The 12,841-nt window shown below is 37.0% G+C and overlaps 1 protein-coding gene across 1 annotated transcript; it reads left to right on the top strand.

Moving 5' to 3' along the window:
- Positions 1-6,094: 6,094 nt before the first annotated feature.
- On the top strand, positions 6,095-12,431 carry LOC129675447 (olfactory receptor 140-like; the record flags this gene model as incomplete). The annotated part of the gene is made up of 2 exons (XM_055605460.1): positions 6,095-7,007; positions 12,403-12,431. Coding segments are annotated over exons 1-2 (930 nt in total), but the record flags the coding sequence as incomplete, so codon positions are not given.
- Positions 12,432-12,841: the final 410 nt, after the last annotated feature.

The raw sequence follows: 12,841 nt of genomic DNA, 5'->3' as shown, positions 1-12,841 counted from the left end.
GTATTCTTTCTCTCTTGTATACTTCAATTTGAGTTTCTCGCATGTACATACTCTGTGTTTGTGTGTGTGTGCATGTGCGTGTGTGTGTGTGTGTGTGTGTGTGTGTGTGTATGTGTGCGTGTGTGTTGCAGAATATTTGATCCCATTGTGAACCCCAAAATTGAAACTCTGGTTCTTTGGTGTGGTTAATCACTATCACATACCTTTAATCCAAGAACTTTCTGTACACATGATATAATTAAGCTAACCCTAAATTAAGAGGTAGAGCAAGAAACCAGAGTATGAGGGACTTTGAGTTGAAGGATATTTAAGCCAGCAGAGAGAAGAACAAAGAATTATTAGCTTAAGTTCTGGCTTTAGTTCCTCATTTCCATGGCTCTTTGAACTTTGAGCTATCAAGCTTTTGGCCTTGGTTTTGTTGTTGTTGTTTGTTTGTCTTTTGTTTTGTTTTTCTTTTGCTCCTGGACTGTCAGATGAGCCTTTTGGTGTTTTGTTTTGTTTCATCCAGATCTGAGTTGAGAAGGTCAGCTGGTTACTTTCTTTGTATCTCTGTAACTGAGCCAGCCAGTTTTCAACCCAGCATCTGCTCCTGAGTCTTTATTGGTAAAAATAAAGCTGTTGGAATTGTCCTTTTTTAAAACAACGTTTGTTTGTGTGTGTGTGTGTGTGTATGTATGTTTGACCCAATCTACATGAATAAGGATCCTAAATGGTGAGGTTTTGGAGAAGAGCATTATGCATTATAAGAAAGACATAAATGAAATCTGAAACCAGGCTGTCTGTCTTGTATAAGCTAATGGCATATGTCAAGCATGTTTATCTTAGTATGGCATCTCATATATTATTTTCATGAAGAAAATCAGCAAAATACTAAGTCAAATAAAATTGTTAAAGACAACACAGGATACCTCAGCCACAGTTGTCTTAGAACTGATGAGGGTAAACTGGTTTCCCAGGAATGGAAACCTTAAACCCTTGGAGATACTAGCTCCAGCCCTAGAACTGAACTTGTTAAGTTTACCCAAGGTCAAGGATCCCCTTTGTCCTTTCATCAGGACATCTGAAAAATTCCTGGATTAGCATTTCTCCTACATATTTCTCTCTCTCTGTATGTGTGTGTGTGTGTGTGTTTCTGTGTATATAAACATATTTGACAAGAAAAGAGAGAAGAAACTTTGTATAGAGAAATGGGAGGGACTAATAGGACTTTGGTAGGATATAAAATAGAAGGTGGACCTAACATCTTATTCTATAGACACTTGTTATTCACAACAGCTGTTGATGGAAACAACTTAAATATCCTTTAAGAGATGAATACATAATAAAATTGTGGTACATACACATATTGGAATATTATTCAGTTTTTTAAAAATATTTAAATCATTTTTTTCTTGGAGGAGATGTGCCTTTGGGAGTAGGTTCTGCGGTTTCAAAAGTCTGCTCTTCCATGTACTTGAATTCACAGATAACTCAATGCAATAGAATATGAAATACAGATTATTACTCTCTATAAGATTAAATATGAGCTGCATGTAATGGTTTGAGGCATAGATCCAACTACATGGAAGGATGAAGCAGTATCATCATGAGTTTGAGGCTAGCCTGTTCACAATGACATTAAGTTACAACAAATAAGCAACAAGAAACAAATAAAAAAAAGAATAAAAAAAAGTGAAGAAATAGAGAGATGTGGAAAGAAGAAAAGTAAGTAAAAGAAAAAGGAAAGAAAGAACAAAGGAGAGAGGGAGACAGAGAGAGAGAGAGAAGCAAAACCAAAAGGAGACAAGGTCCCAATTTCTGGAGACTGCAGGTTAGAGAAATCTTAAATTAGGCAGACAACAAAAGTAGAAATTGGATTAAAATGTTCTGTCTTTTTAGTTGTACTGAGTAAGCAAAATAAACTAGTCTGTAAATGTATCCTTTTATTCACCATATGTAATTATTGTCTTAGAGGTTTACTGCTTAATAAACTCACCCTTTCTAGCTCTTTCTGAAATCTGTCTGGCTGGTTCAACTCAGTTTTCTGGCTCAAACTCCTCTCCAAGCTGACTGATTCAATCTTGTTTCTGTTGGCTTCTGACTAACTCTGGGATACTTCTGGATACTTCTTATCCTTTGGTTTCAACTTCCTCTGATGACCTGCACTAAACTTCATGAACTCAGAAAATAACTCAACTCCACTGCACTGCACTCACTTCACTGACTCACAACTGACTGACTCAATTACTGCACTGAACTCAACTGACTGAATAGAACTAACCGGCTCTTTCTCCCTGCAGTGCTCCTAAATAGACTCTGAGAGTTGGGCATAGCCTCTCTCTGACTCATTTTGTCAAGCCTTTCTCCAATTCATCACTTTGTCTGCCCCTCAATTAGAAATCATTGCTTGGGGTTATAGGTGTGTACTAAAAGTTCCAGCCAGAGGGATTAAAGGTGTGTCTGCATTCTACCTGGATCACACAAACCTAGAAGGTCTTTGGATGTGATCAGAGCAGTCATGCTGTTGCACTAAAGTTTCTCTACACTAGTCTATGCCTATTGTTTCTATATCTTTGTTGGAAAAATATAATTTTTGTTATGGGTTCAGAAATAGCCACACACTGACCACTTAAACACAAGACTCAGACTAATAGAAGTTTATTTAACACTGAACAAAAACTGGTCTGTCAGGGCCATAATCTGGCCAGACTATGACATCACTCTATTTCTAAGGCAGGTTTTTTTGTATGAAAAACCATAATCAGGTAACAACCAGGTAATCAGGTATAGGAGGCAAGGGGGAAACAGCATTAAATCATTTTGACTAGCTGAACATAATTGGTTTTGTTCCAAGCATATTGTGTTGGATCTAGGTAGCTAGACAAAGCACTGATCCACTGGGATTTACAGTACTGGAGTTCTTGTTGTCTTTCCAGCTTTCTGGGAATAGGGAACATAGCAGGATGTTTAGATCTTTAACTCAAGCAGAACATGCATTTATCAGGTATTATATTATTCTAAGAAGCAAGTATTGAACTATTGAATTGTATGCTGGTCTTAGGCAAGTAGGCCTGAGAACTTGAACTTAATTTCACCTAATGATCAAAATGGAGACTTGGAAGCAAAATGGCATTGGATATGCTAAAGGCTACAGCAAGTGTTAACAGATGAGTGATAGTTATGCTAAAGAACTAAAGGAGATCCTCAACAAGGAGTTATAGAGTTTAAGCAGGTTTTCAACAATTATGTCGTAAAGTTATTGTGTAGTAAATATGGATGTGGCTTTAAAATAAAGTATGAACAATGTATATTTTCTTTCAATTGTAAGTTTAAACTAGAAAGAGAATTCTCTTTAAGTATGGATAGTCATACATTGTTAATTAAATTTGCAAAATAAGTAAGTTGATAATTATAAATTCTCCTGAGAGTAGAAGTGAGAAATTCTCATAAGATTACGAAGAGAACATGTATTTCAAATTCTCAAGAGTTTTTCCAATCACTTTTTTCTGTACCTCTTCCTTGAGTTAGGATGAGAAGCATTCTTCTTAAGAGCTTACCCGAAAGCTGCTCTTACTATCAAAGAACCTGTCTAGGTGAGTTGTTACATGTGAAGTTCTGTCGAACCAAGTCAAGATCAAGACTTAAACAAGAAATCTGAGTTTGTGTTGCTTATATGTGTTCTTTCCGGAGGACAAGGCTTAAGCTCTCCATGTCTCATTTTCCTATTAACAAAATGGGCACAGGAAATCATGGGTAGTGATATGGCTATATGCATATCTGTGAATTGCTGTGTGAGAGGGGATTAATGAAAACACCATAATAATTAGGGGAAGATGGAGGTTCCTAAAAGGAGCCAACCTAAGAATTCCTTTCTCCCCAAGGAACATGATAATCTTGATGAAATGCAGAAAATAATTGCAACCTTGTTGTTCCAAAATTAATTTTTTACAGCAATTATTTGTATTTTGCTATAAGAGGAAGTCCAGGTGAATTCTTCTAGACTGGGCAGTTTACATATAATTTCTTAATTTTAGTGCTCCTTTTATCTTCAGTATAAAAACCATCTGGAAGCATTGAAAGAGAAAGGGGGCTGTAAGTGACTGCAATTTTACAGAATAAAGAAATTGCTGATGAGTGAAGAAGAAAAAAAGTACCTTTAATGGGAAAGATATCAGAGAGAAACAAGTTTTGTAAGTACATGCATTTCTTTGTTCCAGAAAATCTCATGTGGCATTCATGTTAGAAACCTAATTATTTGTGACAAAAACAATTTCTTAACTACCTATTGAAAAATTATCTAGTAAGTCTGCTCTCTCTATATGCATGTTAAATACTTTGTCAGTAGTCATGTTATTAAAGTAGAAGACAGAAAAGGATACATGTTTAATGAATAAAAGAGAGGCAGATGAATGATAAACAGGTACACTATTATCTTATGTACCTTGGTGTTTCTGAGTAACATGTATAGATATGACCTCAGACAACACAGTCATGAGGCTGTGTCTTCAGTTTTCACAGTAAGTAGTGATAGTGCAACTCTTTAAAAAATTAGCACATGTTAAATAGCTCATCTGACAACTGCCTAGTTTATACCTTCTTTGTGCTAATACATAAACTTGCTTCCCTGTCATTCTCAAAATAACTCATCGAATCAACTATCTTCAAGCCCATGACCACTCAGTATCCAAGTGGGTTCCCTAGTAAGGGGAACAGGGATTGTCTCTGACATGAACTCAGTGGCTGGCTCTTTGACCACTCCCCTTGAAGGAAGAGCAGCCTTGCCAGGCCACAGAAGAGGACAATGCAGCCAGTTCTGATGAGACCTGATAAGCTAGGATCATATGGAAGGGGAGGAGGACCTCCTCTATCAGTGGACTTAGAGAGAGGCATGGGAAGAGATGAAGGAGGGAGGGTGGGATTGGAAGGGAATGAGTGAGAGGGCTACAGCTGGGATAAAAAGTAAATAAAATGTAATTAATGTGAAAAAGTGATTGCCCTTTATTTCAACATAGGCTAAGTTTGAGTACAGTTAAATAATACTGAACAGGCTCTTCACATGCTCTAAGTCTTATTTCATCCACAATGATACAAATAATAGTAGGGGTTATTCAACATAAGGATAAATCAGTCTTGCATTTGATAAAGCCTAATGCAAATGCTGTCTGTGTTAGAGGAAGTTTGACACAGCTAAAATTTGCATTAGTCATATATAGTGAAATCATGCCAATATAGTGGTCTTAAGGCCTGCAAGATCTGACGCCAATCTGTTCTTGCTTACTCTGCCCAAGCCCATCACTCTCCCACCAGCCCAGGTCATTGACTTTAACTCTATTCATTCTATAGTGATTTTCCATGATGATATTTCTATCTGAAGCCTTAGAAATCCTTTTAGCTCCCTATTCACTCTCTTTAATAGTAATGATTTCCATCACATGTAGTTCTCTGGCTACTGTAAGGAGAACATGATTGTTTACTTAAGACTCTAAATTTGCCTAAGCTTGCCATATAATTTTCAGAGCTAGTACTATAAACAAATATGATATATAATTCTATTTTAATTTCCTATCTCTTGTTTCTATGAAGAAAAGAAATAACTTGATTTGTATTTCCCACTATTAAATATTCACTTATTAGAGATAATGAATAAATGCATAGAAATGGCCTCATAAATTAACTACTGAATTAATATTAACATTGTATTATATATAGGTAACTCTTAGAAGGTACATGTGCATACAAACAAGCATGCACACCATCTACAAAGTGATATAATTTCTTTAAGAAATTCATTTCATACTCATTGATAAGTGTACATATACTAGCCAAGATTGAGTAGGAATTAAACTGAGATATTCAAGAACAGTTCTTTAATGGTATATTTTGTTTAAATTTGACTTCATTAAAAAATCCTTATAAGATGTTGAGGTTAATTCTAATTTCGTTTCATAACATAAATAACATAGTGTGTTTTTCTCTTCTGTATACCATGTATACCATGCAGAAGTAATTCATATCACTAAAATGTTTTCTTTTATGTAAAACTATAAAATAGCTTCTCATGATGTTTACTATTAAGACCTTTTTTCCAGGCTAACCCAGCATTTCTGAACTCTCCAGCAGGATTCAAATGAAAGAAAACAGAATGAATGTGACTGAATTCATCCTCATGGGACTAACACAGAACCCTCAGCTTCAAAGAGTTCTGCTTTTGGTGTTACTAATCACCTACATCCTCACTGTCACTGGAAACCTGCTCATTGTGGGGACCATAGTCTGTAGCCAGACTTTAAAATCCCCAATGTACTTCTTCCTGGCTTTCTTATCTCTGATAGATGCATGCTATTCATCTTGCACAATCCCTAAGATGCTGGCAGATTTGCTATCAGAGACAAAAACCATCTCATTCAATGGCTGCATGATACAACTTTTTGTTGAACATTTCTTAGGAGCTTCAGAGATTGTTCTCCTTGTGGTCATGGCCTATGACCGCTATGTGGCCATCTGTAGACCTCTGTACTATGTGACAAGGATGAACCACCGCAATTGCTGTCTCCTAGTGGGGATGTGTTGGATAGTGGGCTTTCTCCATTCCTTTGGACAGATACTTGTTACTCTCTGGATCCCTTTCTGTGGCCCTAATGTCTTGGATCACTTCTTTTGTGACATATTCCCCTTGCTACAACTTGCCTGCACTGACACTTTCCTTCTTGGTCTCCTGGTTGCTGCTAATGGTGGTGTAATCCCTGTGATCACCTTCACTATGCTGCTGATGTCCTATGTGGTCATTCTGTACTCCTTGAGGACTTACAGCTCTGCAGGGAGAAAAAAGGCCCTCTCTACCTGTGGCTCCCACATCACAGTTGTTGTATTGTTTTTTGTGCCATGTATTTTTATGTATATGCGACCAGTGACAACCTTTTCCATGGATAAAGCAATAGCAGTGTTTTATATTATTATTACACCCATGTTAAATCCTGTTATCTACACAGTAAGGAACGCAGAGGTAAAAAATGCAATTAGAATGCTATTAAAAACAGTGTAATTTTGAATAAAATGTGGCACACTATGGATATTGTCTTCTTCCCATATCCTTTGTAAATTTGTGTTTCATCACAATTGTCCCCTTTATACTCGAGTGATAAATTTGAAGGCCTTCAGAGGATGCCAGTATGGTTTTATATACGCTTATTTCTATGTACATTGATGACTAAGTACCATTTACAAATTAATCACATCAAGAAATTAAAAATAGTAATAAAATATGATATAGTAATAAATTTTGTGATTTGGAGACATTATTAACTAAAATAGGGTTACTTTAAAATTTTGATCATTGTGATACTATGACAATGAATGTTATAACCTAAATACTCATGAAATGCTGAGGGCAAGTGAAGACTATAACAGAGATATGCAGAGTTGATGGGTAATTTATGTTCTAAAAGTAACCCAGTGGGATGGTGTAAGGTTGTACAGCCATCTCCATGACCTTCACAAGCCTGCTGAAACAAGATCCATGGGTAGCAAGGAAACAGTTTGGTTCAAGAAAACTTAGTATCTGGGATTGGTCCAAATTTGGAAGTCTGACTTCAAGTAGTTTATTTTAGTCATGTTTAAGCATGATACAACTTGGTAAAAATTTATTCTGGTAATAATTAAGTCAGTCCTATATTCACAACAAAGTAAACATAAATCTCTTTCAGAAACAATGATAGGTAAATACAGGTCAGATATGACTATATTGAAACTCTTTGTAAAGTCCGTAAAGATAGGATCTACAGACTGACTAAGAAAAACAAATTCATAATAATTCTTGGACATATTTGATATTTTGTTTTTAAAATTATAGCAGGTTTTTATTCAGTTGAAAAGTTATTAGTGACATAAAATATGATTAAATGGATTTTAGAAATTAAATGTAAGTATAATGTCACAGAAACTTTAAAATTTGAAATCTAGGTTATCTCCATGCATGGTCCTTGGTTGAAGTATCAGTCTTAGAAAAGACCCCTGTGTCCAGATTTTTTTTTTTTTTGGTTCTGCTGTTCTCCTTGTGGAGCTCCTGTCCCCTCCAGGTCTTTCTATCTCCTCCTTCTTTCATAAGATTCCCTGCACTCTGCACAAAGTTTGGTTATGAGTCTCAGCATCTGCTTTGGTACCTTGCTGGGTAGAGACTTTCAAAGGCCCTCTGTGGTAGGCCCCTGTCCTGTTGCCTGTTTTCTCCCTCTTCTGATGTCCATCCCAATTGCCTTTATGAGTGAAGACTGATCATCTTACCCAAGGTCATCCTTCATGCTTAGCTGTTTTTTTATTATTTTTATTTTTATTAATTACAATTTATTCACTTTGTATCCCAGCTATAGCTCCCTCCTTCCCTCATCCCCTCCTAATCCTACACTCCCTTCCTCTTTTCCTCCATGTCCTTCCCTCAGTCCACTGATGGGGAGGTCTTCTTCCCTTTCTATCTGACCCTAGCCTAACCCTAACCCTAATCTAGAACCCCTGCACAGATGTAGCCCATGGCAGCTCAGGATCCAAGTGGGTTCCCTAATAATGGGAACAGGGACTATCACTGACATGAACTCAGTGGCTGACTCTTTGATAACCTCCCGTGAAGGGGGAGTAGCCTTTTCAGGCCACAGAGGAAGATAATGCAACCAGTCCTGATGAGACCTTAGAGGCTTGAGTCAGATGGAAGGGAGGAGGACCTCCCCTATTAGTGGACTTGAAGAGGGAAGAGATGAAAGAGGAAGAATAGAATTGGGAAGGAATGAAGGAGGGGGCTACAGCTTGGATACAATGTGAATAAAATGTAATTAATATAAAAAAGTTAAAATAAAAAAACTTGAAATATAGTGTTCTTATTTACAGAAAAAGTGCAATTGTTGAACAGAGCCATCAGTTTTGAGCCCAAATATTCTGACCCAATAGCTTCTGATGTATGTATTATATAAAATTGTGAGGAGAGAAGTTATTTATAGTTTGTGAGTGAAAATAACTTTTGATTGTGTATTATAATCAGTGTCATTTGTTATCTCAAAATCATTGACAATCCAATGCAGTTGTTTTCCAAACTCATGTATGCACAAAATAAGTTCATCATAAAGAGTTGCTTAGTACTTAGTTTTTTTCTGGAAACTGCTTCAAGATGGCTTTCAAGGTGAATTGAAAGAAAACATTACATAGTATGGAGGTGGTGAAAGAATATATTTTTCAGCTAAGCAATCTACCTTACTTTAAAACTTACTTGTATGATTTTTTTAATTACTGGGACAATTAAGTAACTGGTTTTTTGAGATCATAGAGATGACACCCAACTGGAATTGAATAGCATTAAAATTACTTGAATATAAAGTATGTTCCTATTAGTCTAAGACATTATTTGAAGTCATTGTAAGAATTGAAACAATTGGGAGCAGCAGTCCTGCTAGGCCACAGAGAAGGACTTTGTAGCCAGTTCTTAAGATACCTGATAAAACAGGATCAGATGAAAGGGGAGGAGGTCCTCCCCAATCAGTGGACTTGGAAAGTAGCAGGGAGGAGATGAGAGAGGGAGGGAGGGTTTGGGAGGAAATGAGGGTGCAGATATAGCTGGGATACAGAGTTAATAAAATGTAACTAATAATAAAAAAGCAAAAAAATTAAAAATTAAAAAAGAATTAAAACAAACACTCAATAGATGCTCAATTATGTTTTCAATGTATCAATAATTTAGCTATTTGTTTTACTTATGGAAAACTAAGGTTTCATGGTGGTGATCTCTTCTCTACAAGTAATTTATAGATATGTTTTGTTTTTAATTTCTCTTAGCAAGTTTCAAAATATATATATAAAAAGAAGATATGCTAGAAGTGGTCAGCACTCAGTTGGAAAACCACCAAGATATAATTCAACACAGAATCTGGCCACATCATATGTATGAACTACAGTTCTTACTGATGAGAGCAGGGGAGACAAAGACTTGAGACAGGATAACAGGGTATTAACAGCCATGATCTGATGATGCCACTTATTTTTGGAGACAGAAGTAGCTCTAGTTTTTTTGGGACTTCATGGTTGAATAGTTATTTTTAATGAATTACGTTTACAGGATGAACTTCCTTTGATTGAGCGATTAGTGTGTAGACCTCACACTTGAAGTTTTCTTCTGTGTTAATTGTACTCCATTAGGAATCTAGCCTCAATGGGCATCTTTTAAGCTTAACAACCAGGTAAAGATCTCAGTGCCCCTCCCCCCATTCCAGTTAATTCCAGTCTTCAGCACATTGAACCATCGAATTTGTACTACATCTTTTCCTTCCCAAGTCTCTAGGCACAAAAACTAAACCAGAATAAAATCTATATTTTTAACAGTATGAATCCTGCAAAGTTTAGCTGTATTTAGCAGTACTATCCTTAATAGTGGACTCTGGATATGCAACATTATAAATATATTTTACATTCAAAAAGAATAGAAATTTTGCTGGACTTTATATCCAGAGTTAATAATATGTCTTGAGGTCATATTATAAGACTGATATCCCACTGCATATTCGGCCTGTTTGTTTAAAGTGCTTTTAAAGGAACAATGTAACAATCCACATTACTAGTCTTGGATTTTCCATGTGATCATCTTTTACAAGCTAAGATAATGCATAGCTGCAATGTAAAATTACATAAACTTTCATGCCTCTGACCCAGATAACTTATGTGTTTAATTTGCTTAAAGTAGCAAATATAGAAGTTAAAAGAAACTTTCTAAAATTTCCCCATAAGGTTGAAAATAACTATTTATAAACTGTAGTTGATAATATTGTTATCTGGATCAGGTGAAATTAGTTTTAGCCATTCATTTAATCTCTTGTAAAATTTTGTTAAGATTTTTATAATTTATACCATTCCTTCCCTCATGTGATGCTTGTGTGCTGTGTGAAGCAAAATTTTAGGGAAAGACAATCAGATACATTCACAGGCATGCACAGAGAAATACCCACCATTCACTCACAGTTACAGGACAGATACACAGACCAATAAAACATATATCAGCCTCCTTTCCTCATTTCCTCCCTGCTCCTCTGTAAGTTCCCTAATAGGGGAGGTTGAGAGAAAATGAAGGAGGGGGCTACAGCTGGGATACAAAGTAAGTAGCCTGTAATTAATATAAAAAATAAAAAAATTATAATTATTTTTTATTTTTATTAATTAAAGTTTATTCACTTTGTATCCCCCCTCTACCTCTCTCCCTCTTCCCTCCTAATTCCATGCTCCCTCTTCCCTACCCGCATCCCTATCCCAGTCCACTGATAAGGGAGGTCCTCCTCTCCTTCCCTCTGATCCTAGTCCATCAGGTCTCATCAGGAGTGGCTGCACTGTCTTCTTCCTTGGCCTGGCAAGACTGCTCCCCTCTCAGGGGGAGGTGATCAAAAATCAGACCAATCATTTCATGTCAGAGACAGTCCCTGTCTGTCCCCATCATTATGGAGGCCACTTGGATATTGAACCACCATAGGCTACCTCAGTGCAGGGGCTCCAAGCCATCTTCATGAGATGGAAGATGGAGTATCAGTCTCAAAAAAGACCCCTTTGCCCAGACCCCTTTGATCTGCCGCTGTCCCTGTGAAGCTCCTGTCCTCTCCAGGTCTCACTATCTCCCACTTCCTCCATAAGATTCCCAGTACTCTGCCCAAATTTTAGCTATGAGACTCAGCATCTGCCTCGATACCCTGCAGGGTAAAGCCTTTTAGAGGTTCTCTATGGTAGGCTCCTGTCCCGTTTCTTGTCCTCTCCCCCCTTGGATGTCCATCCTCTTTGCCTTTCTGAATGGGGATTGAGCATCTTCGCCAGAGTCCTCCTTCCTGATTGGTTTCCTTAGATGTACAGATTTTAGTATGTTTATCCTATATAATATGTCTAATATCCACTTATGGGTGAATATATACCCCATGCGTCTTTCTGCTTCTGGGATACCTCACTCAAGATAATCTTTTCCAGTTCCTACCATTGCCTGCAAATTTCATGATTTCCCTGTTTTTTACTGCTGAGTAATATTCCATTGTGTAAATGTACCACGATTTTTTTATCCATTCCTCAACTGAGGGGCGTCTGGGCTGTTTCCAGGTTCTGGCTATTACAAATAAAGCTGCTACAAACATGATTGAGGAAATGTCCTTATTGTGTACTTGAGCCTCTTTTGGATATATAACTAGGAGTGGTATAGCTGGATCTTGAGGAAGCGCTATTCCTAGTTGTCTGAGAAACCCCTATATTGATTTCCAAAGTGATTGTATATGTTTACATTCCCACCAGCAGTGGAAGAGAGTTCCCCAGTTAGATGAAAAAGTGGGGAAGAGTCTTGAACTCATTGGCACAGGAGACAACTTCCTGAACAGAACACCAACAGCACAGACTTTAAGAGTAACAATCAGGAATTGACTAGAATCAGAAGGAGGAAAAAGAAGACCTCCCCTATCAGTGGACTTGGGGATGGGCATGCATGCAGAGGGTGGAGAAAGGGAGGGATTGGGACGGGAGGAGGGAAGGAACCACAGGGGGGATACAAAGTGAATAAAATGTAATTAATAAAGAATTTTAAAAAAAGGAAAAAATCAAACAGATATGGAATATAATGAAAGAACTAGTTAATGTTTTGGTTCAAGATTGTATTAAATAAAGCATTGACTGACACACACACACACACACACACACACACACACAAACAAAAGAGTAACAATCAATAAATAGGACCTCATGAAACTGAAAAGCTTCTGTAAAGCAAAGGACACAGTCATCAAAACAAAACGACTGCCTACAGATTGGGAAAGAATCTTCACAAACCCTATATCTGACAGAGGGCTAATGTCTAGTGTATATAAAGAACTCAAGA

The sequence above is a fragment of the Psammomys obesus genome, unplaced genomic scaffold (assembly GCF_907164565.1).
Source record: "Psammomys obesus unplaced genomic scaffold, mPsaObe1.curated_primary_1811, whole genome shotgun sequence".
Classification (NCBI taxonomy): domain Eukaryota; kingdom Metazoa; phylum Chordata; class Mammalia; order Rodentia; family Muridae; genus Psammomys; species Psammomys obesus.
The sequence above is the reverse complement of the archived record's forward strand: the minus strand, read 5'-3'. Positions and strand labels throughout refer to the sequence as shown.